The 26,915-nt window shown below is 34.8% G+C and overlaps 1 protein-coding gene across 10 annotated transcripts in view; it reads left to right on the forward strand.

Annotated features, from left to right (window-relative positions):
* Window positions 1-26,915, forward strand: part of cacna2d1.S (calcium channel, voltage-dependent, alpha 2/delta subunit 1 S homeolog) — a 293,345-nt gene that overhangs the window by 198,886 nt on the left and 67,544 nt on the right. For all 10 annotated transcript variants that reach the window (XM_041588485.1, XM_041588484.1, XM_041588482.1 and 7 more), the window contains exons 8-12: window positions 751-820; window positions 2,955-3,005; window positions 4,662-4,761; window positions 19,722-19,880; window positions 22,488-22,592. In XM_041588485.1, the coding sequence (XP_041444419.1) occupies window positions 751-820; window positions 2,955-3,005; window positions 4,662-4,761; window positions 19,722-19,880; window positions 22,488-22,592 (485 nt within the window). The remainder of the gene's footprint in view (window positions 1-750; window positions 821-2,954; window positions 3,006-4,661; window positions 4,762-19,721; window positions 19,881-22,487; window positions 22,593-26,915) is intronic.

Here is a 26,915-nt window from a genome sequence, read left to right on the forward strand (position 1 = left end):
CAGTGTGATAAGAAACTTTGATTGCAAGCTCCACTGACACAGGGAAGTTGAACTGTAAAACCATAAGCAAATCTGTAGGCCAGGGGTGTCCAAACTTTTTGCACTGCTCACAGCTGGTGCAGCAAGAACATAGATGGCACTGCTCATTGACCGACTCCTGGCGTGGGCTGGCCGGTTGCATGCCCATTTTTATCTTGGTCTGTCTGAATGGGCGAATCCTTGTTTAAGGCTGCGGGCCAGTCTAAAATTGAAAATGGGCCGCAATTGGCCTGCGTGCCAGAGTTTGGACATGCCTGGTGTAGGTATTACTTAAAAAATACTAATCATATGGTATAATGGAGGAAGAAAAAAATTGTTGGTTATCTCTGTAAATATTTTTTTATTATTTTTGTGAGTTTTTTGTTACATTTACAAATATTTTGCCATTGGAAATTTTTTAAATTCTTTTTTGTTCCACTAACATTTATGTTTTAATTAAAACAGGTGCCACATTTACTGTTCTATTGATAATGAATAATACAGGATTTTTTTTGTCAACCTGCAATATTGTTGCTCTGATTTACTTGACTATTCTTATTGGTTTGAACATTGGCTCACATCAACAAGTCAATCGACACAGAATGCCCATTTTAAATCAAACAATTCATTCTTTGAATTGTAGCCAATACAGTTATCTCTACTTGCTACTCAGACTTTATTGACTAAACCTTTACAGCCTTTCTAACTCCTCATTTATTTTAATTTTGTTAGCATCACCTTGGGTGGATAAAAGTAGAACTGCAAACAAAATTGATCTTTATGATGTGCGCAGACGACCATGGTAAGTTTTACTACCGAGAGGGCATTCTCATTACATATTACTTTTGTACTCCTTGCAACATATGGTTTCAAGAACAAATAGTATTATATCTATAAAATACTAAACATTCCTTTAACGTTCAATCTCTCCTTTAATTTAATTAAGCAATAGTTTACAAGCAATATTTACATTGATTTGTACCAAATTCCTAGCTATGTGACAGGGAATGTAAGTATAGTGTATATATTAATCTGTGCTTTTAAAATTGGTACTCAGCATTTAAACAAAAATGCAAATGAGCTTGCAAATTCTACATGCTAATTTGCTAATTTAGACTTGTAAAGAAAAGTCTATGAATTAATTCACTCATGTCTAATTGCAAAAAATTAGTTAAACTAGACAATCTTGCAGAGTTATATTTTCCACTTCCTTCTGTGTATGTCACACTAATTTTGAAGGGGAATTTGTTGTGAAATAAGAAACAATAGATGATCAAATTGTATAAAAATAAAACTACGGTCAAACCCTAATTTTATGTTTTCCTGGAAAAATCATACATTAGATACATTAGAACATGAAGGGACTAAAACAAATATGAAATCTGGGAAAATGTAAAAAGGATACATAAAACCAGGATTTGACTGCATGATGAATTAAAACATTCTCTAAAACTGATAAAACAAATATAACACATTTTCATGATATTTTATATTACATGCAACATTTTCCCTCTGCATAACTAATTAAAATTGCAGTTGTGATTTAGTGTGATATTTATTATAATGTGGCTAACTGTTTCACATTTTGTAAAAAACTTTAACAAATAGACAGACTTTTGTGATATACAAAAAAGAGGGGTTGTGGGAGCACTCAAAAGGCTAAGTTAAAGTATATTTAAGTATAATGGAAGTGCTACTTTTCAGTGCACATTCCCTGGTCCCATGTCTCATAAGTTGGGCTTTTTTGATAAAATAATTCACTACTTCTTCTGTGTAAATTCATTTTCACCTTTTAATGGTTTAATAGTGCCCATCTGTAACATATTTTGAATAGTCGGTGTAATTGAGGGAAAAATTACAATTCTCCACCATGTTTCCCAGCTAACAAGACAGTCTATTATTGTATAGCCTTTGCGTAAAACCCAGGTTTGCTTGGGTACGTAGGTTATTTAAAATGAAATAAGTTATATGTCTTGCTTGGGTATGTAGGTTATTTAAAATGAAATAAGTTATATGTTCATTGGGTTTTACCCATTCAGAATATTTTAGTCAGGGGCAATGCACCAACTTTATCTGCAAGATATCAATCATGCTATAGGAGTTGTGTTCATGTCAGAAGTGAAGAATATCCGAGAACATTTCCATAGTTACCATACAACATTATAAAATCTGACTCTGTACTATGCTTAATGCTCAGTAATGTCCTTGGAATTATTTTATTGTTCTCTATTCTGAGATATATTGAGGGGGGGGGAATAAATACACAATGTTCTATACTTTTGTATTTTCAAAATACCTTGAGTCCTGTTTTCTCTTTCTAATGGGAGGTTATTTGTGTAGAAATATGAAAAAGTCTCACTGATTGAAATAATTGTGCAAAGGTTTGCATCTGTGTCCTGAAATAAACCATAATGCCTGCACTAAACCCATTAAGATTTTCCTGAAATATTTTCATTCTATGACTTCATGTTCTACAGTATGAAATATCATTTATAATTGACATTTTCCCTACCTAGAAAAGTAGACTTGGGTTAATATCAAAACATAGAAAAGTTCACTCAGAGCCATAAATCTGCCCCTTCATGCCCAACATATATGTGTTATGGCAGGGGGAACACCCTGGAGTTTTTTCAAGAACAGCTTTTTGTAAGTATGTGACTTGGATTAACCCAATTGATAAATAATAAATATAAACTGGTGTGTACTTTCCAAAGATTAAATTACTTTTTCAATCATCAAATCTAATCCGTAACTGGTTATGCAGAAAATGCACTGGAAATTTTTGACTATGGCTCTGCCTGTTTTACCTTAATATTAACTAACTGACCTGTCCTATTACTGTATTTTAAACATTTTACCACCGTATGTAGGATATAATTAATCAAATTTTTAAGCAGATGTAAATAAATATATTTAACACTCCTTTCATATTTCAGGTACATCCAAGGTGCTGCATCTCCAAAAGATATGCTTATCCTCGTTGATGTGTATGTATTTAATATTAGCTTTTGCCATTTATTCTGTAACAGTCACATATACCATAGTGAAATCAATCTGTCCACCCCTTCAGACTAGAAGAAAATAATTTTCAGTTGAAGCAACGTAAGTGATATTTTTACAGTGAGGACAATGATGGCCGATTCTTATAATGCCTTTAAGAATGGCTTGGATGATTTCTTGGACAGACATAATATACAAGACTATTGTGAAACTAAACTCTATAGTTAGTATAGGTATGGGTATATAGAATTTAATTAAAAGTAGGGAGGGGTGTATGTATGGATACTGGGTTTTCATATGGAGGGGTTGAACTTGATGGACTTTGTCTTTTTTCAACCCCATTTAACTATGTAACTATGTAACAATTCCTCCTGGCACAATATGGGAATGTGTCACCTGTTTTTGTAACTTTTTGTATAAAAATAATGAGCAATGTATTTAGAAACCATTACATGCATTGTTCCTGGCAGGGCTCCTAAGCAAGAAATATAAAAACCCACTGTAACATAAGTTTATGCCCACTGTCAATATCTTTACCATCTAACTTTACATGAAGCCATACCTGTACTTCACTATGGTAACTCTCATGTGCATGGTGATTCTTAACAAATATCATATTTTCTTCAAATAGGAATATCTGGGATAAATAAATGTATACCAGTTGTGCAAATTGGCCCAGTAAATATGCCCCATTTTAAGAGTGTGAACCGGGTCTATTTGGTGAGCCTTGTTTATGGGGGTTATTTACTAAACTTCAAATGCAGAAAGTTTTTGTGTTTTTTAAGTATAAAATCGGAATTTTACAAAACCATTAATTTTTCGGAATTTATTAATCCGGCATCTCAGACCTGCCGAGGTTGCATATAAGCCAATGGGAGAAGTCCCAAAGATTTTTTTTATCTGTGCTCGGTTTTGTGCAATAATCCAAAGTTTTCGGGTGGAAAATTCGTAAAATTCGTTTTTTTTCCCCCAAACAAAATTTTTGGGAAAGGTTATTGATAAATATGGAGAAAAAACCTGTACGGATTTGGTCTGTTTTTTTTTCCAGATAATATTGAGATAAATTCGGACTGTGATAAATGGGCCTTTATATATGGGAAAATACCAGAAAGAATCAATCCTTCATAGTATGGTGCAGCAATATTGATCTTATATCCCTTGATTATACGTCTGCCTTTCTGACATTTCTTTTATTTCTGTATGTTCACTTGGAAGACTGAGACATGCGGTTTATTAAAAGCATCTCTTCCTATCTGTATAGGCTTCTTTGTTAGGCTAATGTCAGGGGAAAAGCATTGAGTCTGATGTGTCTACTAGATTGCTTTCTGTTAAAAAAAAAAAAATCTATTCTCTAGTTTGTCGCTTTGATCAAATAGATTGCATCTGATGTTTTAAATGGATTGAAATACTTTTATATTACTGAATTGTGTTTCATCGGCTTTTTCAATTTTTCTATTTGAGCTTTGCCCTGAAACAGACAAGCTGCCGTTTAGTTTTTTGTAATGCCTATTATACAAAAAGGAAGATAGAGATGTACTCTATCTAGGATAGCTTTCCAATGAATTAAATGTATCCTGGACTTGACATTGATTGGGATATTTCCAGCAGATTAGAAGTATGCATTAAATCTGTTTGTTTTTCAGGAGCGGAAGTGTTAGTGGGCTTACTCTGAAGTTGATAAGAACCTCTGTGTCCGAGATGCTGGAAACTCTGTCAGATGATGATTTTGTAAATGTAGCTGCAGTGAGTATATCCATACATGTTTCCTTAGTATCACGTCTAGTTATCATAATTCATTCATTTGCCGACAGATAAAACCTGATGTCGTTTAAACACTAAATTGAACACTTTTTTTATACTTAGGAACAGATTTATCAAAATGTGAGATTAGAACTCGCCACAGAAAAACTCTCTCACTTTCCATTAATTCCTGTTGGATTTTTATGATTTTATTCATAAATGGAGTTCATCATTTGATATGCTTTTAAAAATTCCATAGGAATAAATAGACAGTGAGTTTTATTGTGGTGAGTGCTAAATATTGATATATCTGCACTTAAAGACTTTGCCTAAAGAGTTGATAAGAGAGGGAAGACATTTTAAACTAATTCATTTTTTAAAACTTACATTTTCGAAAAATGAAAAACTATTGAAAAAAAAATCATTAACATATGCTGTTTAGAAATTATACATTTTGTGAAGGTGAACTGCCACTTTAGAGACAAAACCATCTTGGTGAAATATAGTTTTTGAACGAATCAGCAGTTCTTCTCTCTTGAACATTTTTCCTAATTCGAATTTTTCAGACTAGACTAGAGCTACATGTTTTAAATATATGAATTTAGACACTTAAAGAGCTGTGTATGATCACTTAACATTTTATGAATATGAATTTTTATCTGCAAACCAATGGATTTATCCATTCTATACTTTCCCAATTTTACAAGATAAAAGGTAATTAGATATTTTTTCTTGGAAGTAAGAAGGCATGTTTAAAACACAATAATTAAGTTAGCGTTAAATGGATATTTTATTTCAGTGGTTTATTCACAATAATACAATATTCCCAATAATAATACAATTATTTATGACAAAAACTATATACAGTATGATGAGTATAATTTATCATTTATAAAGTTTGTGCAGCTCATATTTATTCACAAATGGTTATATTGCCCGGTTATTTCCAGAACACTAAAATATTGCTCTGTTGTTTCCAAATTTCTGGGGCAGATTTATCAAAGGTTGAGGTGAATTTCACATTTTGCGCTATTTTTTGTGTATTTCGACTAGTCCAAATTTGTAAAATTTGTAAAAAAAATGTAAAATATTGAAATGTATAATGTACTGTCTCTTTAAAAACTTGACTTCGACCATTCGCCATCTAAAACCTGCCGAATTGCTATTTTAGCCTATCTAATCTACCTGGAACCTATCTAATTTTTTTGGGGGGAAAACTTTGAATCGAATTTGATCGAATGCGCTATTCCTTCGATTTGTACAATTCGAATTCAGCTGAATACGGACCTATTCAATCTAAAACTGACTTATCTGACCAAAAAAAACTTTGACTTAATTTCAGTTGGTCTTTTTGAATTTCAAAGTTTTTTCAATTCGAAATTCGACCCTTGATAAATATGCCCCTTTGTTTTTGTTTTTCTGAATTTGCATTGCGAACAAATTTTTGCAAATGAGATGGTTGTTTGCAGTGTGGCCACTGTGTGAGGCTGATAGCATTGCCAGCAATGTAAATTCGCAATATGCAAAACTGTTTGCACATTAAATACACCACTCTTATCCAGCTTTATAAATATAACCATATGCAGGGCAAATATATTCACTGAGCGAATCATTCTATGCTGTGCAATGTTTATAAATGAGCCCCACTGTTGTCAAGAATTTTTAGCTACATTTTAGATTGAATTTAGAATATTTAGGATATTGTGTTCTATAAATTGAGTAAAATGGGGGGATTAAAAAAGGCACTCAACTCAACAATGCAGAAGTGTAATTGTGTTAAGACACAAGTACTTTAATGAAAACTGTCAATTTTAGCTCATGTATTTGTTTTAGAAAATCAGGCCTTAATGCCATTTATATTGAAAGGTACTAGATTTTCTAGACGCTTTACCATACTGGAAGAATATGTTTTTATGCATAACCAATATGTCTGGTCCACACCATCACTAAAAAAAAAGAAATAAATTGGGTATAATTAGGAGTCTATTAACAATCTTGTCTCTGGAGAAATTAATGCAGATGTTAGGCTATGGTTTTGTTCTTTATCTTCTAATGCTTCTCTCACCATGTGTGTAGCTAAGAATTGCTGTCTGTAAGGGTAAGAAGGTGAATTGAAGAATATTTGATGCAGCTAGATGTGTATGCCAATATGTTCTGGCTATGCATATACAAGTGAGCCAGCATGCTAAATGTCATAAGTGCACAAAATTCATTAGTGACCCTGATGTGTGTGGAGATAAAAATTTACCTTTCACTATAAAATGAAAATTTTTGAGTCATTGCTAATACCAGTGGAAAAAGTAGTGATAGGCAGGCACCAATTAAAGCCATAATGTGGAATTCAAGAGCCAAAATTGTAATTTAAAGATAAAAATTTTATTTTACATTATGATTAAAAAGCAACACCCTTACACGTTTTGTATCACTTATTCATAGGCTAGGCCAAGTTCACTGTTTCTAGTAACTTAAAAGCATGCACATCTGTTAAATGTTAATGATTTTTTAAAAATTATACTGTCGACTTTCAAATGTATACTGCAAAAATTCATAAATACATGTATCATGCTATGTCAGACTATGAACATGTTATTTATTAAACATGTTTTAGCATGTTTTAGCAAAAGGAGTTGCACACACAGTGAAGCTGTAAAAGGGAAGCTTACCTTATTTATTCAAAACTATTTTAATTTGCATATTTCTGAATCCTTGAAATGGAACAATTTCATTTTCACATTCAGGACCAGGGGATTGGGGATATCTTTTTGTTTTGCTAAGCACACATATATATCGCGTTTTCATGGCCAATGAAACTGTTGTTTTAGACAAAATGTCATCTATCTACCTTGCATCAGTTCCGCCTATTTATATTAACATGCAGAACTGATGCTGCTTGCTGATTAATATGACATTACTAACATGCTTCCAGATATCTCAGGATTACTTCAACACCTTCTAGTGATTTACTGTGTTCAAGAGACCTGATTAAGAAATTAAGATTAGTGCAGAAGTAGACAGTTAATGCTCAAATCTGCCATGAAAGCGCACATATTAACATTGACAAAAACACTGCTTTTGTTTAGAATACATACCTTACTCACTGTGCAACTATTTATCCATAATTATGCAATGTCCGTCATTGCTGCCCGTGGTTTATCTTCAAGGCCAAAGAGAAGAGACAAGGAAAAGCAAACAGTCCTTCTACTTAAAACAAGACGAATGTTAAGTGCCCCAAAGCAATGAGGATGGAATTCCCAAATAACTTTGTTACAGGAGGACAGGCAGGTCTGGAATTGCTCACATCTATCTTGGGAATTAAAGTAAAAATAAAAGTGGCACTACAAATCATGTTGCTAGAAACACCTTAGCTATCATTATTCATGGTCACAACTAAAAGATTAGGATGTACTTTCTTGCCAGTGAAGGAAGGAAAATGACACACTGACTTAATCAGCCGTATCAGAATTTATGCAGAGGCCTCGACGAACAAGGGACTTAAATATTACTGTGCTGAACCACTTTATTACTGAGTTTTTAATTATGCAAATGTGTTTTTTTTTCATTGCAAAGTGTGATATATGGAGTGTGCAGTTGGCTAATTCCAGCCATCAAGAGTTAATTGCATTAGAATCTCTCTTGATTTATGTTAATCATGAAGAATAAGAAACCTGCTGTAAATACCAATATAATCTAGTTATGATCTTTGATGGCACAAAGTGGAAGATGATAGGGGCAACAAATCAGCTTCCACATGTTGTGATTTAAAGATGTGGTTTCACAGTGAATTGAATTCGCTTTTGATTGTGTGCCTCTCTGTGCTTCTGAACTAAATGTATTTTCCAATAGAAATTTTATAACAACAAAATGACTATCCTGTAACAAGCAAAATATGGGCCTTTAGATGCTGGTGTATTTATCCTCTTCTGTATCATCACTATAAATTGTCTGGGGTATAAAATACGGGCTTCTGTGTGTAAAATTTCTGCTCATAGGAAATAGATTGTGAAAGGACTAAAAACACAGGCAGTTGCTAATGGCACTTAGGTTGTTTTTATGTTAGCATGGCCAGTTGTCTGTCACATTATATTAGGAAAAGTGTAGCATGCCAACACTTAATGATTATGGTGCATATAAAACATTTCTAGTAAGGCACGTACAGCTTTCAAACAAAAGTGCTATAGCTTTCTACAAATAGCAGACTAATAAATCTGTATGAAGTTTTACTCATGAAGAAATGAATGATATTAACTGGAGCTATACAGTATAGTCCTTGAGAGATAGATTCAGGATTTAATCACAAGATGTCTAAATATAAACTTATGTTAAATGTGTTATTTTAGTTTTGCTTTTGTTAGGTTCACAAGTAGCACAATAGGCCTCAAAGTTAGATCAACAGGACAATTCTTGTTTGTGTAAATATGTTATAGGAACTGAAATAGCTTGCATTGCAGATGGAAAGTCCTCAGATAAACAAAGGGTCATAAATCACATGACCGTAAAGGAAATTATATGGTAAGCAAACTAATGCATAAAAATCTGCTTTGTGACAAGTGATGCTTAAATATAGAAATGATTAAATAACTAGTGGAAATGATTAAAGATAAAATGTGTAATCAGAAAATGCTAATGATGTTTGTGTCAAGGTATAAAAATGTATGTATTAAAAGGAAAAGCAGATCTTGGTATTGGTACACCTAATCAATAAGTCTTTATCTTTTGAGCTGAGCATTATCCGCGTGTCCAGGTGTGGTACTTTAAAAGGGAAAAGAATCAAACTTTTAACTTTCATTCTCTGTGTCAGTAATTTAACTACTGCTGAGAACCCCCCCCCCTAAGCTCACAAGAAAAAGTGCTTTAAAAATTATTAACATGTATTTATAATGGGCCAAAATATTCTGCAGTGCTGTATAATACATGGTTATATATATTTACATACAAAGCAACCAATAATAGATACAAGAGGTGAAGAGAGCTCCACCCACATGAGTTTCCAATCTAAAAAAAGTAGGATTTTGAGACACAAAGTATAGGAATAGGCAATATCAGAAGTTGATAAGGTTTATCGATGTAACATTGGGTATAGCACCTAACAGGATATAGTGCACAATGCATGTATTCTATGTTAGTGGGTAAGTTTCTCTAAAGAAATGTGTATTTAGAGAGTTTTTGAAGGCAGAAAGATCGGGAGTAAGTCAGACCATGGCAGTGAATTCTAGAGAAGAGGAGTTGAAAATCTTTCCTAAATAGGTTACCAGGGGTGGCAAAAAGCCAATCCTGGTACCTTTGTTGCGCCCTCCCCCTGGACCCAACCCCACCAGTGGGAGAGGGGGTGGCATTGCAGAAGCTGCCTCAGAAACGACCCTGAGGACAGAAACGACCCTGAGTGGTAGGGAAATTCCCCGGCATTCAAACCCTTAAGGGTAGTAAAGTCACAGACATCCATCACAATGGTTATATTGCCCACCAGCTGTTAATCTTAAATCCAAACAGTTAAAGACTGTGCAGTGTTACTACCAGCTTTGAATTTTTACCAGCAAGTGGACATCCCTGTTTTAAAATCTAATGCAATATTCTGCAATGTAAAGAAATGGAATGGCATTTGTACCTCTTGTTCTGCAATAGAAGTTAAGTAGCTGTTCTTCTTTATTATGTAAAAATGTATTGTCTAGGATGAGTATATGCAAAGACAACTATCTTTATGGCTGTTATGTGCATGCATTAACGCATTGGAAGTAGAATTATTGTTTTTCATAACATTACTTTTAAACTACTATGGATTTTGATTTTATCCCCTTGCTTCTCCAAGTACATATACCTCAGCCAGCACACATGATAATGAAAAGTATTGTTTATTTTGTTCAGCCCCCCCCCCCAAGATTTGCCATTGAAGTAGCTGCTGTATAAGTGTTTTCTTTATGCTAAACCTGTGTCTGATGAAAATCTTGTACATATGCATTCATTGTGGCACTGCTATTCTTAACAATGCAAGCAACATGGAACCATAGAATACTTTCCAAGGTTCTTCTTTTTTTTTTTTTTGCTCTTATACACCTCTTGGAATAGAAAATGTACTGCATTAGTAACCAAAGATGTATTTAATGACTCATGAACCCTTTCATTATTATTTTTACACAAAAGAATAGTTGTTTTTTTTTTTTCTTTTTTGGAAGTGATGAAGCAGAGTTTAGAGGTGGACAAGATAAAACGTTAGCAAGCAATGCATTATAGTGGTACAAAAGGCAAATTAAAAATTAGACTTTATAAAAGAAGATATTAATAGTAGAAAAAGGGACTGATTTGCAAATATAGGTGCTAAATTACACAAAGGCCATTGTCAATAGCAATGAATCAGCTTTTACTTAAAGCCAGCTAAAATGAAAATAAAGCTGTTTGGTGCTACATTTGGTAGTTTTTGGTTATACTGCTACTTTATTGATGATTTGCTTTATAGTCTAAATCGGACGACTAGTGGCTGGAATTTGGATCTCCAATGGATTTTTATGACCCCCAGTCTGCTATATTAACTTCTTTGTGTGACATCATGATTTTAATATAATTTAGCCTTTGCACTTTCAGTAAGGCATATACTTGATCTTATATGAGGAAAGGCCTCGCATTGTAACATGTATAGCTTAAAAGAGAGCTGAAATAATAGGAACCCCTTGTTTCAGAAGAAACTGAGATTCTAACCTGCATTGTCATTCTCTGGTCAATGCTGGAATGTGTGCCAAAAACATGGATGGATGGCATTTTTATTGGTTGACAGCTGAATTTGATTCTTGCTTAAACTTCATTCTCCAACATAAAGTTATTTATTTCTTATTGAAGGGATTTTATTATCTGGAGCTACCATATGCATAGATACCTATTTTAGATTGCTTCTGCTTGTGATGAGTGTGAGTTTCCTTTCCTCATTCTGGGTTCAAGCAGAAAAACCTCGTAAAATTTCCATAAATTTACCCAAATGCACTTTTGAAACAATGAAAAAATCTTAAATAGGCCCCTTATAACATATAGCCTCAAAGCATCAGTAAACCGATTGGCTGCACTTAGATGGCACTAAGAAAGCAAATTGTCAGCATATTGTCATATAGGTATTAAACATATTATTTGAAATGCTTGAGTCCTGGTGATTGTCAGCTAATTGGTCCTTCCAGAATATGGATACTGGGCCCCATTTAACACCTGTAAACATTTAGAAATACCAATAGTACTCCTTTGCCATTTATGCTAGTCTGGTTAGCATTAGTAACTAGCGAATTTGTCCCATTTTGCTTGGCCAAAAAATTAACAAAACTATAAAAACTGAAAATTCCTGAACCACATTAGTTAGTCGTTATTGTTTGTGGTGACTTTTTGTGGCGACTTTTTTTACAGGAACTTTTTTTGCAGTGGTTTTCGGAAAATATTCCGTGAAATGGGGAATTTCCCCATAAATCCATACCTGGTTATATGACCAGCTATCTTCATGCATAATCTACAGGTAGTTTCTTGGCAAATCCGTTAAAATTGTTTATTTGATAAGGACACTAATAACTAGTAATTACTAATTACGATTAGTTTATAATGGACCAGGTCTTCCACAGCACTTTACAGATTACATATCCAAACCGGTTTCATAGGGAATAATATAATATAACTTCAAAAGCATCAGAGTGAGGGAAAAAAAGCGAATAAAAAGGAATGTTATTCTATTTATACTGAAATAAAAAAATATGTAAAATATGTACAGTTTTTTAAATAGAAAACTGTAGGCTAAGAATAGATGAAGTGAAAATATGATTAAAACCAGGATCGGCATTAATAGCAATTGTGGGCATAGGCTGCTGATCTTATTCTTAGCCTCTGTCCTCACACATGAAACCTTTTTAGCTTAGACATAAGAGAACACACTGCTATAAAACACCATAACAAGCTGCACAATTCCACTAATATGCTGCAGATTATCATTATGGATACTGACAATATCAAGTCTCATAAAATCTGAGTGCCTTTTTATGTTACTGTAATGCATTTAATCCTCATGTATTGGTAATGCTTGGAATGAGATAGAGTCTATACTCTCATTGCTTATATGTCACTCTTATGACTGTATTTGGCTTTTGCTTTGTACCTCCTTTAATGTAAAAAGGCTATCAAAATGTAGTTAGGTACAAAAAGATTGTCTTGTATAAAGGGGTAACACCAAAAATATATATTTATAGGTTCCAACATCAATAAATAAAATATTTCTCGACAGGCAGAGAGCAATTTTGTGTTAGCATGTTTTTTTTTTACCCTATAGCTGTCCAGAGAGTCATGAACCATGTTTAAAGACTAGCAATCTTCACTTAAGCACATTTCCCTGTATAGATGAAAAAGTTCTGAGTTAAAGAGATGGGTGGGGCTTATGCCAAAGTGTGCAGGCCAGGGTTTATCTGTTATGATAAGTGCCTGGGAATAACTAGGCTGCCTAAAGTGTGGCTTTAGCTTACAAAAAGTGTCCTGATTTTCAAATAAGGAATTCTGAGATAACCTAAAAATAATAGGTAGTGGATGGACACCATTTAAAAAAAACAGTGGGCCCTGGCCCTTGTGGGTCCGGCAGATACAAGCTTGCTCCTGTGGAACTGTGTGCGCTCCCTCCAATCATAGCTGCATAAAGAAAGTGGGGAGATGGGGGTGGCACAGGGTGTCACTTGGCAACCAAAGAATTGACCAGTAATTTACCATGTGACAAGTTTCTATGGCTTAATAGAAATGGAGTAAACATATTACATTGCATCTTTCTATTATCTGACTTTATAAGTGGGCGCTAATACGCCTTCAAAGACAGACTTATAACAGACTTATATGCACAAACTTTTTTTTTACCAGTAAATTGAAATCAAATCGGACCCCCCTTTTTTTTTTTTACTTAAAGGGCACCTGTTGGCAAAATATATTATCCCCAACCAAAGGTAACAGTAGTTTGTTTTTTTTTTTTGTTTTTTTTAAATGACCCCACCAACGATAGGGAGGGAGCTCCCGGTTCGATCGTCCATGTTGGAGCACACACATGTGCATATCAAGCGAATGCTACAACTTGACCATTATGCACATGACGTCAGAAGCACATTATGTGAAAGCACTCTGACCAACATAGCCACTCGCCCTGGGAGCCTGTTGTCTAGCACTGGCAGGGGGTCTACTACTGCTACCCCCCAACCGGAATGCGGGGTCTATTAGCCCACACCTTTGGTTTGGATAATATATTTTGGCAACAAGTGCCCTTTCAGTTAGAAACACAATTAAACAATTTGAACTGCCAAAGATAAATATAAATGTATTTTTAAATAGACATAAAGGATTCAACTTATTGCCAGGAATCTCTATCCAAAAGGGATTTGGATTATTCTTAATACAATGAAGTATGACATGTCACATGTCGCGCCATTCCAGAAAGCCCTTGGCAACAGTTAGTGTATCCAAGGCCCTTTGCCCATTTTTACTAGGTGCTCCATAACTGCCATGTTTGTCCCTCTATCATTGTGTTGATGCTAGTTGTATCCTTTGAGCATATTTTTTTCAGCTAATGTTGTTTTACAATCCTACTGAGGTGCTTATGCTTCTGTATAAAGTTGAATTTGCAACAGAATTAACATACAAGCAAACCTTTTATTGTTTTCAGTCAACCCATCAATACTCAGGTGGTTTCTAGCTAGAAAGGATTCAGTTGCAAAGCAAACACCTATTTATTGTCTTGAGAGAACACAGTTTAAGCAGCTGGACTAAATGCAGGAACCAGATTGGGCCATTTTGTACTGCTTCCTAATAAAACTTTACACTGATCTGTATAGTTCCTAAGAGAATATTGGTCATGCCTCTACAGGCATATAAACCAGAAACTCATAGTTTATTCTCTATCCTATTTTAGTTTGGGCTGCACCTCATTTTAAAGGATAAGTAAACCTTAAAAAAACAAATAGCTCTGAGTGCTTTTCTAAGCACTTTTGCAATATATATTATTTTTTTCTCTTTCAGATTTAAGATTTTATTAAATGCCAATGTACAGTACAAATGTTTTTAACAAAAGCACCTTCTGGTCAGTTTTCTTCAGAATGAATACAGAAAAGTGTATCTTGCGCTTCGCAGGAAGGAAATAGGAAAGGGCATCTGAGGCTTTTTGTCTCTTTCCTGAGCAGAGCAACATCAGAGCACATCTCTCTTTTCCTTCTGAAGGTATATCTCCTTGACTGTCTTTGACTGCCCAGTTGCAGGAACTGACCAGCAGGTGGCACTGCTGTTACAAAATTCATTATATTGAGAGTTAATAAAAACTTAAATATCTTTGAATTTAAAAATGTATGTATATTGCAAAAGTTCTTAGAAAAGCACCCTGAGCAAATTTACATTATATTCTTACTTATACTATTATGTTAAACCCCCAAGCTTTAATACTTACCTGCTGAGTTCTGCTGCATATAATTAACAAATCACAAATTGCAAATTACTGCACAAATTATATTAGATGCAACCATTATACTTAATTGCTAATATAATTGCGTTCTACATGCATATATGTGCGCTGTTAAGGTTTGTATAATTATTGTGGTTATGGCAATACTGATATTTTATTCTCATAAAGCATTAAAATATGATTTAAGGTGTTCACTGTATTTCTCATGCAACATAAATTCATACATTTCATTAATATCAACTTCAACTTGTATCCTGAAAATGACATCTGGCTGCCATCTAGTGGTTGAGATAATGTATATTTTAATCTGTAGAAATCATGAAAGTAAATAGAGATAAGATTTATCAATTCAATTCAGTAATATTTTGTAGCACAAAATTAGCTATTTATTGTATCTTGTAAGTTTGCCCTGGTGAAAAAACCTTTTGTTGTTTTCTATATGCGCTACACCTTTTACAGAGGCCTTACTTTTCACTATATGTAGGGACCCATAGGTTTTGCTATGCTCATATGGCTTTAAATCCCTACACTTCCATATTCCTTAGTTACTAGGCAAAAGTCTATGTATCTAGTTTAAGTATTTCACTATTAGTTATTGGCCAAAGAGTGTAATGACTACTTGCTGCCACACTTCTATATAGTGTTGGAAATGAGTGGCATCTTCCTCTTTGGCTGCTGGTGTCCTATCTTACTGGTTGTGCTCATTGAGCCTGGGTACACCAAGGCCCAGTAAAGCCACTGCCCTAAAGGGACCTGTACCTTTAGAGATTAAGTCGGGGACCAGGAAACCCCGTGAACGAGGTTAGCAAGAACAGGTTATACTCTTTAACAGACTCTCTAGGAGAGTAAGATAGATTATATAGAAAGAGCAGTTGTGTGTTCCATCAAGGATAATAGCAGGGAGTAGCTTCCCAAAAGGTTTCCTTGTATGCCTTTAGTGAAGGGACCACAGCGGATAGGGTGTTAGGCTAGACTTCTTCTCCCTAACCACTCCCCTGGATGGGATCCGGACCACTTAAAGGTGTATTGCCTGAGGGAATTGATGTACTCTTGACTTATGGGAGTGACATCTGTAATTGCTGTATCCTCCTCCTCTATCTACCCTCCTCTGTGACTTGTTACACCTACCTCATACGAGAGTAAACCTGTGGTCAATACTTGTTGCTCTTGTACAATAAATACATCTATTTCATCAAAAGAACCTCCTGGCGTCCAATCAATCTATTTTTATGTACAGTAGCCTGTATGTTGTAGTTGTGCTACACCTTAAAGGGATAGCTTCCACTTAGCGAAGGCCCTGATCCTGATGTGAGAGTCCAATGTAACCCATGCTCATACCAATAGCTGGACACTTTAACTATCTGTAGTCTGGATAGCCCAGATTAGCGTTACATATGTCTAAGACATTATTGTGTGGAAGTTGTGTATTCTTCCCATGTATGAGATGTTTTCACCCGGTTTGTGTGGCCGTTCTAGTAAATGTGTCCAGGGTGTTTTTCTTAGATGGATGACACCTCTAATGCTTGTTCCCAAATTCTCTGTTTTTTGTTTACTTGGATACATGGTATGCAGTTGTCTTGTGAGACATTCTGTCTCACAAGCGGCAAATAACAAATGGTGAAATGTTTTCTACTGCTCTGAACACCCACAGCAAGTAATCAGCGAGTAGTATCTAAAGTTCAGCCTCTGCTATACAGAGCTGGGTCCCAGGTTTGATTCTGGTCATGGCATTGTTTTCAAGGATTTCCATATTAACCAGCATGTATGTGATAGTTTTCAATGAGCCATTCTGGGGATTAGTGCAATTTTAGCATAAGTTGCCACGTTTTTTACCCAAGGTGCAGCATTTTCCAATCAGGATTCTGGTGTAATTGTGGCTGTGTGGGAAAGTTGCATGTGGAACAACTGCATCCAATGTGGCAAAATATTCACAACTCCATGTGTTTTGGGTCAACATGGATACAACTGCAATAATAATCTTTGGTCTTGCAATGTTGTAATGTAAAATTTTTTTTAATAAGCACATGTCTTGCATCAATTGATACAGGCCACCATCTGTAAGTTGGTGGTAGCTCCAGGGTTCCCCTGCGTCAATAGGCACATTGCGTGCAATTCATTTGAACAGACTGGCTGGGGAACATTGGCAGTTTGTACAATAGCACGCAAGGCCAAGGAGTGGCTTTAGATGCAAGTACCTTTAATAAATTACACTGATTTGTGCAATGACTGCAGCAAAAGTTATGCGACTGCACTGTGGCTGCACTTAAAAAATTAGCTTCTGGAGCAAAGATTGATGTACAATAATGATATAATCTATGTAAAGTACTGCAGATTATATTGGCTCTATGTAAATAATAATCAGCTGCTATGGGTTTCTAGAACTGGGAAAACATTATTCCTTTTATTACATTACACTGTAAGAGTGTATGCTGTTCATCAATTCAAATTATTAAATACAATAAAAAAAAAGTGCTGTGGAATATACAGTTCTGTGCTGTCTGTGACTATACAAAATGTAACACTGACCCCCTTTGGTTGATATCTTATGACAATGATAATTACTTTATTTAATCAGTATAAGGGGCGCATATTGGAGCATTCCGTCTAAAAAAAAGTATCTAAGTAGTATTTAAAAGAGTTCAGGGTACCTGGATATCCCCAGGAATACCATTTAAAATGGCATTACCTGCATGTTTTTCACCTTATAAACAAATAGTAAGAATGACTTCAAGTCCTCAGATATAGATAGCCTAATGGGTACATGTATTAAAGAAATAAAGTCTGATGTATATGTTAGGTATTACTTGTAACCCTTTCGATACCCCCTTTTTGGTGTTACACTCCACGTGTGGTGCTTACCTGATGACATGGGACAAACCTGAGCCACTACGCAGTGGTATGGGGAGAGACTGGGTACCTGGTATGTACTAGTGCAGTGCCTTCAACTAGTGGGATCCGGGAATGCACCTATGGGTGGCCCCACTAGAAATACAGTAATAACACACAGTATTGGTTAAACTGAATAATGGTTTATCTAAAATAAATGGGCACCTAATACATGCAGCACTGCTAACCGGTGGCAATAGGGCCTCACTAACTAACTTGCTAGAGCAATCTGTCTAGCTAACTAAAAAGGCAAAGTCCTTTAATGTCCTTTAATAAACAGTATTTTTATCTTCAGCGCTCTTTATGGTACTGTCCCTTTAAACAAGATACTCACACAAATCCTCTTCAGATACTTTAGAGCTCTCTTCAGGCGAGTCCACCACATTCAGTCATACATTGTGACTACCAGCCCCTTTGGATGCGCAGATAGGAATCTCCTGCTGGTTGTTCCTCCAGTCTGTATTCCTTTCACACCCTGTCTTTCCAGGCACAGTATCTGGCTGCCCTATGCCAGCCCGATCCAAATGAATGCTTTTGGTGCAGCCTCTCAGCTCTCTGGGCCCACCGGCAGCTCTCTGGCCTCTTTCTCTGTCCACCATGCGGCTCTCTATGTCAAGCTCTCTTCGTATCTGTTACTTCCTTTTCCTGCCAGCCAGTCACTAGCTGCTGTGTCACTTCCTACTGCACTGAACAGCTGGTTGCGAGGAAACAGCTTACAGAACACAGAATCAGGCTCTGTGCTTCTGCCCTTACAGGGATAAGAGCAAGGGGTTTGCACTAATTCCCTACATACTCTTGAAATTTAACTTGTAAATTGATTGGTTAGAAGTTGAGGTTTGCTTGCTCTGGAGACGGTCAGCAGATGTTTCTTAAGATATACAATCTGTTGTACAATATTTGCACCACTGGGTGAAATAAAGTATACATTTCATTTTACAATTTCTACTGTACCTCATGCCCTTTAATCTGTAACTAGTATGCAGTAAACACATCAAGCTCACTTTTAAATAATGTAAATTACTTTTTTTTATCGAAATATAAGCATGCTGTTATTGCATATTTAATATGAATAAAATGTCAGATTGGTTCTAACCACTGCTTCTTCTAATGCTGATCAGTTTTAGTATTTGTTCTTTTTTTTGAGTTGTAAAAAAAAGTTTGTTTATGCATTACATGTTGTTAATGCAATTTGCCCTTTTTTAATCTCTGTAATTTTTTTTTATTTTGCAGTCTTTGGTAAAACTTTCCTATGAAATCCACTAGCTTTAGATAGAAGCGGAGAAGCTGCATACAATTATAAGCTTGAGCATAAGTCCAAAAACTATTTAAACTCTTAAAAACTTTCTGTACTAGAAAATGGAAAAATAATTCTGCTCTTCCAAAGCATATTTGCATTTTCCGTAACTTTAATTTAACTGGAACCCATGATACATATGTGTTCAGAACCAACAAATCAATATCCAACAGAGCAGACAGATCGGAAGGGGAAGCATCAGTGGCAGGTTCATTGCTTTTTAATTTGCAATTGAGTCAAGGGAATATTGAACTTGAATCAATTCAGAGTACATTTCTTCCTTACTGGAAACTAGCTAGGACCAATTTATTATTCCAATTTAATATGTTCGGTGTGTTTGTGTTGCAGTTTAATAACAATGCCCATGATGTCAGCTGTTTTAACCACCTTGTCCAAGCAAATGTCCGAAATAAGAAAGTGCTAAAAGAGGCAGTTAATAACATCACAGCCAAGGGGACAACGGACTATAAAATTGGCTTCAAATTTGCATTTGATCAATTACTCAATGTAAGTATTTTATATTGCTAAGCTTTGCTCACAGAATTCTGTTTTTCAGCAAGCAAAATTCTGTGTTTGGTGTGTGTTGCTTTTTATCGAGTGGGTAGTCACTTAAGGTGAACATTTTACAGTCTTTAGGGAAACTTGCAATGCTTCCTACCAACATAGGGAAATACAGCTAAAGCAATCCTTAATATAAACCCAGATTCAAATGATGAGCATCAGTGTCTGCCTAATTATAATACACCCCCAAACTCTAGACACGGCTGCTCATTTTCTGTAGTATTACTATATAGAGTCTTCAGCCTATTACAGTCTTGAGATTTTAAATTTTTAGTGTGCCTTGAGAATACAATGCCCTCTTTCTCAAAGAAGAAAGCATGGAACCAGCCTCCAGTGAACTGGCGTTCTAGGGAAAAGGGGGATTACTGTTACAGATTTTTTTTTTGCATGACCACTATTGAATTTGCTACTGTTACTATGTTTTGCTATTGAGCATGGCCAGATCCCATAAGAAGTCAAGATATCATGCATTAATAGAATATTTACATAATTCCATAACTTTACAGAAAAGAGCTTTTTACAGAAACTTTTTGAAAATATTAAGTTTTTTCATTGTAGTGTATAGTGATGACTGTTAATTTTTACGCATGCAACAATTTTTCTTAAGGTGACTTTTTCGTCCTAATGCATTAAAGTCAATGGGCATTTTTCATTATGACAACCTTTTTTTTGTCCTCATGTATTGAAGTCAATGGGCGTTTTTTTTATGACAACTTTTTTTCTCCTAATGCATTAGTCAGTGGACATTTTTTCTTGTATATCTCCATACTTTAAGGGGCAGATTTATCAAAATGTGAGTTTAGAGCTTAATGATAAAAAGTCAACCACATTCTATTAATTCCTATGGGATTTTTAGAATTGTATATATAAATGGGTGAAAGTTAGAACTCACCATTGGATAAATACGGTTCTAAAAATGTAGTTTATATTCATAAAGCTCTGAACGCACATTTTGATAAATCTGCCCTTTAAGGTATGGAGATCCAAATTACAGTAATACGCTTTTTCTCAAAACCCCAGGTCACAAGCATTCTGAATAATAGTTTCGATACCTGTATTCTTGAACTAATCTGAAACCTTGAATAAAAAAGAAGTATACTAAATTTATATTTGTGTGTATATATTCATGCATGAGGATAAACATGTTTTTTTCCAATCAGAAATAACTAGACATTTGTTAGTCAGATATGATACAATTAATACACATTAGTCTCCAAATAAAGACGGAGAGTAGAATTACATGTTTGGAAATAAAGGTTGAGAGTTAACTGCTCAGAATTATTGAAAATCAGTCCAATATGACTAAATAATTGATAATTAAACCTCCTACATGTTGTTCCAGGACAGCTGCATTGTAAAATAACTATAACATTTTAGTAAAAAGTAAAACAGGCATATGGATATAGAGTGTACACGAAACTGATTCTTATGAATGAATGCAGTGTACAGTATTTATCTATGGAGGAGATCTGATAATATCTTCAATTATGTGACAGACCCCAGAAATGTATATAAGCTCTGTTTCTCTAATGCTATTTAGCTTTTATTAAAAAAAACTATGTAGCAGTATAAAGACAAATATAAGGATAATATTACTTTAAACTGATGTTTTCCCTAGCTAGCAAATACATTTACAAATGATGCATGGTTGGGTTTATGAATGAAACAGATGTGGCCCTTCCTTTCCTCTCCAGTTTATAAGAAACATGTGTATGTGGATGACTTGATATAGAATCATGCTGCTGTCTTCGTCATACTAAAAGTTAATCCTATGGTAAATTTCCCCTTTGGCTGTTGTACCAAGACTGTTCGGCATCATTAAAGCAGGTTTTATATTGATCAAAATTTCACTTTGGAGAGGAAAAATTGTCAGAAGGATCATTTAATCAATTTTTTTTTAGATACAGTATCTTATTAATTAATTAAGACTATTTTGGCTTTTTTTAGTTTGAGAATTTATTTGACAGATCTATTTATCATTATCATTTATCATTAAATATGTATCTATTATGATCTTGCCTTGATTTTGTTGTGATTAGTGATGGGCGAATAAATTCGCCAGGCAAAGATTCGCAGGCAATTTTCTCATTTCGCCGCTAACGGATAAATTTGCAAAACTGCGGCAAAAATTAGTAGGCGAAAAATCTGCAGCAAAAAAAAAACTTGTCTCGCGTCAGAATAGTCGTGCACATAAAAATTGTAACGCATCAAATTATTCGAATGTCCATTGACTTCAAGGCATTTGGACAAAATTTTCCCGGGTATAAAAATTGTCGCTTGCATCAAAATTGTCGGTCGTCAAAATTATTTTGATGCCCATTTACAGCAATGCGTTTTGCAACTTCTTCGGCGTTTCGCAAATTTTTCTGCAAAAAGCCACAGATTCGCCCATCACTAGCTGTGATTTGTAAAATGCATTAATTTATTACAGTATATGCCAAAGCATATACTATATTAAATTGAGCCTGTGCTCATGATGCTTTAGAACAAATAACAAGCTTTATTCTTTTTAATTGTTTCAATTATTAATTAAAACATTTTTATTTTCTTCAGCACAATGTATCGCGTGCCAACTGTAATAAGATCATCATGCTGTTCACCGATGGTGGGGAGGATAAGGCAAAAGAAACATTTGAAACCTACAATAAGGATAAAACTGTAAGTATTTTCTGGGTTGGGAAAAAATCATGAATGTGTACGAGAATAGCCTAGGGAGGAATGCAATAAAATGAGTGTATTATTATTATTATTTTACCTTAGATAAATGCTAAAATGTTTCAACTGAGTGTAACCTATTAAAGTCAAAGGTACACATTCTAAAGCCTAAAAAAATACATAAAAAATAGTAGTTCAGATGTATTACTTTATTTAAGCTTAACACCATCTTTTTCCACAAAACTATACACTTGACTACATGAATATTTGGAAATGATTCCTTAAAACCTACCTTTTTAACCTACAAACTTCTAGTATTTTCCATGAAAAAGTTGTCAGTTACTTCAATAACACATCAGCCTTGACACACCACATCTTGCTGATCCTTTATCTCTTTGTGAACAGTCAAGAAATGTTTCCAACCTAAAATGTTCCTTATGCTAATAGCCAGTTACATTTCTGCATACAGGAAGCTAAACATTTTACACACTTTAGTGTAAAACCATAATATGAAGCTAAAAATGTATTTGCCAGCAATTTTTAAAATTTTAGGAAAATGCAGTTCATATGGTTTCAGATATCAGTAGAGTCACCCTAGTGTGATGTTATCCACACTAAAGATTGACAGGAGGTTTTACCTGGGTCACTAGGGTAAAGGGGGACACAGGAACAAAATTGAAATGAACGCAAAGAACACAGTTTAAGCACGGAAGTATAAAGTATACAGTATGTTTCAGGAGGCTAGTGATAGGAGGCATTACATTGAGGAATGTATAATCATATGTGCATTTATAGTGCTTGGTTTTTTAGGCTAAGCCTCTCTAAATCATTGTTCTGTATGTCTGGTTTTAGGCACTGGAATGCATACTCTATATGCTCTGCTTATATTTTACCTCCAGTAATAGTAAATATTTCCAATTAGCATATCCAGTAATATAGTATATTATTTTACTACTCGCCATTTGTATGACATGTATATCATACAGGGGCTATTTTGAAGGTTTTACTTGAGGTAAAAATCATCAAAACATGAATTGTGTGATTCTGAAAAATGCTCGAGTTTCAAAATGTTTTGGTAGAATATCTGTAGAATTTTCCAATCCTGCAAGAGTCAGAAGCAGTTGAGCCATCTCTAATAGAGACCTCGAGGATGCAATAAATAGTACTCTAAATATCAAATTTATTATTTAAGGAACCAACAGCTCCCTAGCTTACCTTGGTTGTTTGTATACATATATCATAATGTGAAGAACAGCACCACCAGGGGAATATTTTTAAAAGCCTTTATGAAAATCTCATGGCTTTAAATCTGGAAAGGTACCATGTTTCACAATTACTGGGCTACTGAAGTGGTCAGTTATAAAGACTCATGACGGCATCTCCTGGTAAACTATGACATGACCTACAGATGAAGCCACTTGGATTTGTGAGATAAATGCGTCATGACTCATGGTTAATTGAAGAAACTGCGTTATCTAAAGTCATCTTAACTCATTTAATGCATTTAACCTTTCCATTAGCATACCAAAGCACCATTGTGAACAATGGTGAATGCTTTAATTAGATGGGATGTTGTGACTCAGTTTTCTGTGTTAAATGAGATAAATGGGATATCTGTGTTTAGTTATTCTGTGTCAAACAGACAAACCAAAGTGGCTGCATCTGTATGTATTTTGTGTTTATAATTAATGAAACAATCTTCCAATAGTAGGATGTTGTATCCAACCCACCATCTGAAAAAAATAAAAATAGCACCAATTAAAACATCACAGAAATATTGAATGCAAATCGTAATCCCAATTAATGTATGCATATAAATTATTATTGTTTTTAATATTTATGCAAAATTGCACTGTATAATATGTAATGTTTTCACTGCTGCAATCATAGCCTGATGTTACTAATCTTTGCATCTGAGAGAGATATTGGCAGATAGTAACAGGCCTAACATCCTCTGATATTTTAAGAAACCCCTAATATTTTAGCTGTTTAATGCTTTTAATTGAAAACTAAGATTCAAGGAGTTCTAAATATTTATTGATGCTTATAAAAATGGAAACCAACAGCACATTCCAGACTAATGTGCTACATAAGGCACTAGAAGGCTGATGATACATTGCTTAACCTAGTTATAGAAAACGAAAGCAAATGGTTGTTCTGAAAACCTGAACTTATTCATGCCCGCTGTGTGATTGAGTGTGGAAACAGTAAGGACTGTTCAGCCATATGCTCCTGGAATGTGACTGAATTACTAAATTAATTACTAATCTTCTTTTGAAACTGACAAAAAGTTTCTAATCCAGATGTCTGGAGGTAATGGAACCAGCATTCAGTAGTTCTGATTTAATGATCTGCACAACTTAAAATACATTTCTAAAATATTGTTATTTTAAATTGCAAATTGCAAGTGCTAGCAAGGTCAGTCAGGACTGTTTCCCCACTAAAGACAGCAGCATTCAGCCAGCCCACTTCCCCTACAGGGTATATGTTCCCCCTTTGCAGGGGTAGGATCGCTAGTGTAGTGAGTGCACCTGCAAACATTTGGGGGGTTATTTATCAAAGTCCGAATTTATCCTACAAACTCCGATAAAACCCGCTCAGGTTTTTTACACTTATTTATTACGTTTTTACATTTTTCTGACTCTTTCATCCGATTTTCATGATTTTTTCGTAATTTTCACCTGAAAACCCAGTGCACATCAAAAAATCATTGGGACTTCTCCCATTGACTTATATGCAACCTCGACAAGTCTGAGATGCCGGATTTTCAGATTCAGACTTTTCCATCCTTGGGGGTTTAATAAATTCTGAAAAATTTGTGGTTTTTTAAAAGTCAGATTTTATGAAAAAGAAAAAAGATTTTTTGTAATTTTTGCATTCGGAGTTTAGTAAATAACCCCCTTGAGATGCTGCTCAAGTTAATGGAGCAGAATATTTTCAGGGCAATTTTCAGAGCTCCCACAAGAGCAGCATTATGTAAAGTTCTCCCTTTTCTCATGGAAAACACCCCTGAGTGTTGGAAGGAATGAGGGGTAAAACCTTATTTCTTAATTATCATTATTGTAAGGGTGATTATCCATTGTTTGAAAGGCATTTTTACAACCAGATGTGAAATACCTAAAAACTGTTAAAAAAAGGATGATGAGGAATTTACGTATTTGCTCATACAGAATCAAGGTCAAACAAGGTGATACCAACATTTTCTAGAAATATATATTTGGTTATCACTCATGCCTAATAAGCCCAGAATGCCAACTCTAGAATGAAGAGGGGCTGCCATACGTTGATTTCTTTTTTTATACATGCCAACTCTAGAGTAAACAGGGGCTGTCATACTCAATGACAAGGTGATACCAATGTTTTCTAGAAATATCACTCGGTTATCACGCATGCCTAGTAAGCCCAGGTAAATGAATTTCTTTAAAAATAAGTTCTCATACTGGAAGTTACTCATTATTACACTGAATAGTCTGTGGAAGCTTGAAACAAATTCAGAAAATATAAATGTTAGGATTTCAAGAAAGAAAGCAAGAAGAAAATATTGGCTCCAATGTGTACTCTTAAATAAGATTATTTGGCAAGGCTTTGTTTTATTTAACTATGCCATATTTTCTGCAGATCCTGTTTTGCAAAACTGGTATTTTTATTTATAGCAAAAACCTGCTTGTGAAAAAATAGAGCATATGTGCAAGTGTAAATTGCAATATATAAGGGAACGAAGTCTACACACATAAGCATTTATTTTTATGTGATACTGGTATTGAGGGAGCCCATCCCTAAAACACAAACTCATATGGCAAACCATGTATTCCACTCTGGTGTACATTCAAAGTATGAGCCAAACAATATTAGTGAAGGAAGTACTGTATGTTTCCTAATGAAAGTTTTTTGGCAGATAAAAGAAAAAGTATTTACTACACAATTCACCCACCTCAAGTCTAACATAAAAAATTAGCTATATTTCAACATAATCCTTCTTATTTATTATTATTTTCCCTGTTTTCTGGAGACTTTGAGAAGTAATCCACACTAGGTATTCCAAAGTAGGTATTCTGATCCATGAAAGCAAAGTAAGTCAGTTTCTACCTTTTCCCATGGTCGTCTTGGAAGTGGGTGAGGAATCAAAGGTTCTTTTTGGTTGCTGTTCATGTGCCCATTGCATTTTGAACACTGAGAAATAGTGATGAGAGAATCTGACCCATTTCGCTTCGCCAAATGTATTGATGTCTATGGCAACAATTTTTTTTCCCACACAATAGATTTTTTCACCCATTAGAGTCTATGGGTGTCATTTTCCCAGCAAAACTTGATGAAAATGTTGCTCAT

The sequence above is a fragment of the Xenopus laevis genome, chromosome 3S (genome assembly GCF_017654675.1).
Source record: "Xenopus laevis strain J_2021 chromosome 3S, Xenopus_laevis_v10.1, whole genome shotgun sequence".
Lineage (NCBI taxonomy): Eukaryota > Metazoa > Chordata > Amphibia > Anura > Pipidae > Xenopus > Xenopus laevis.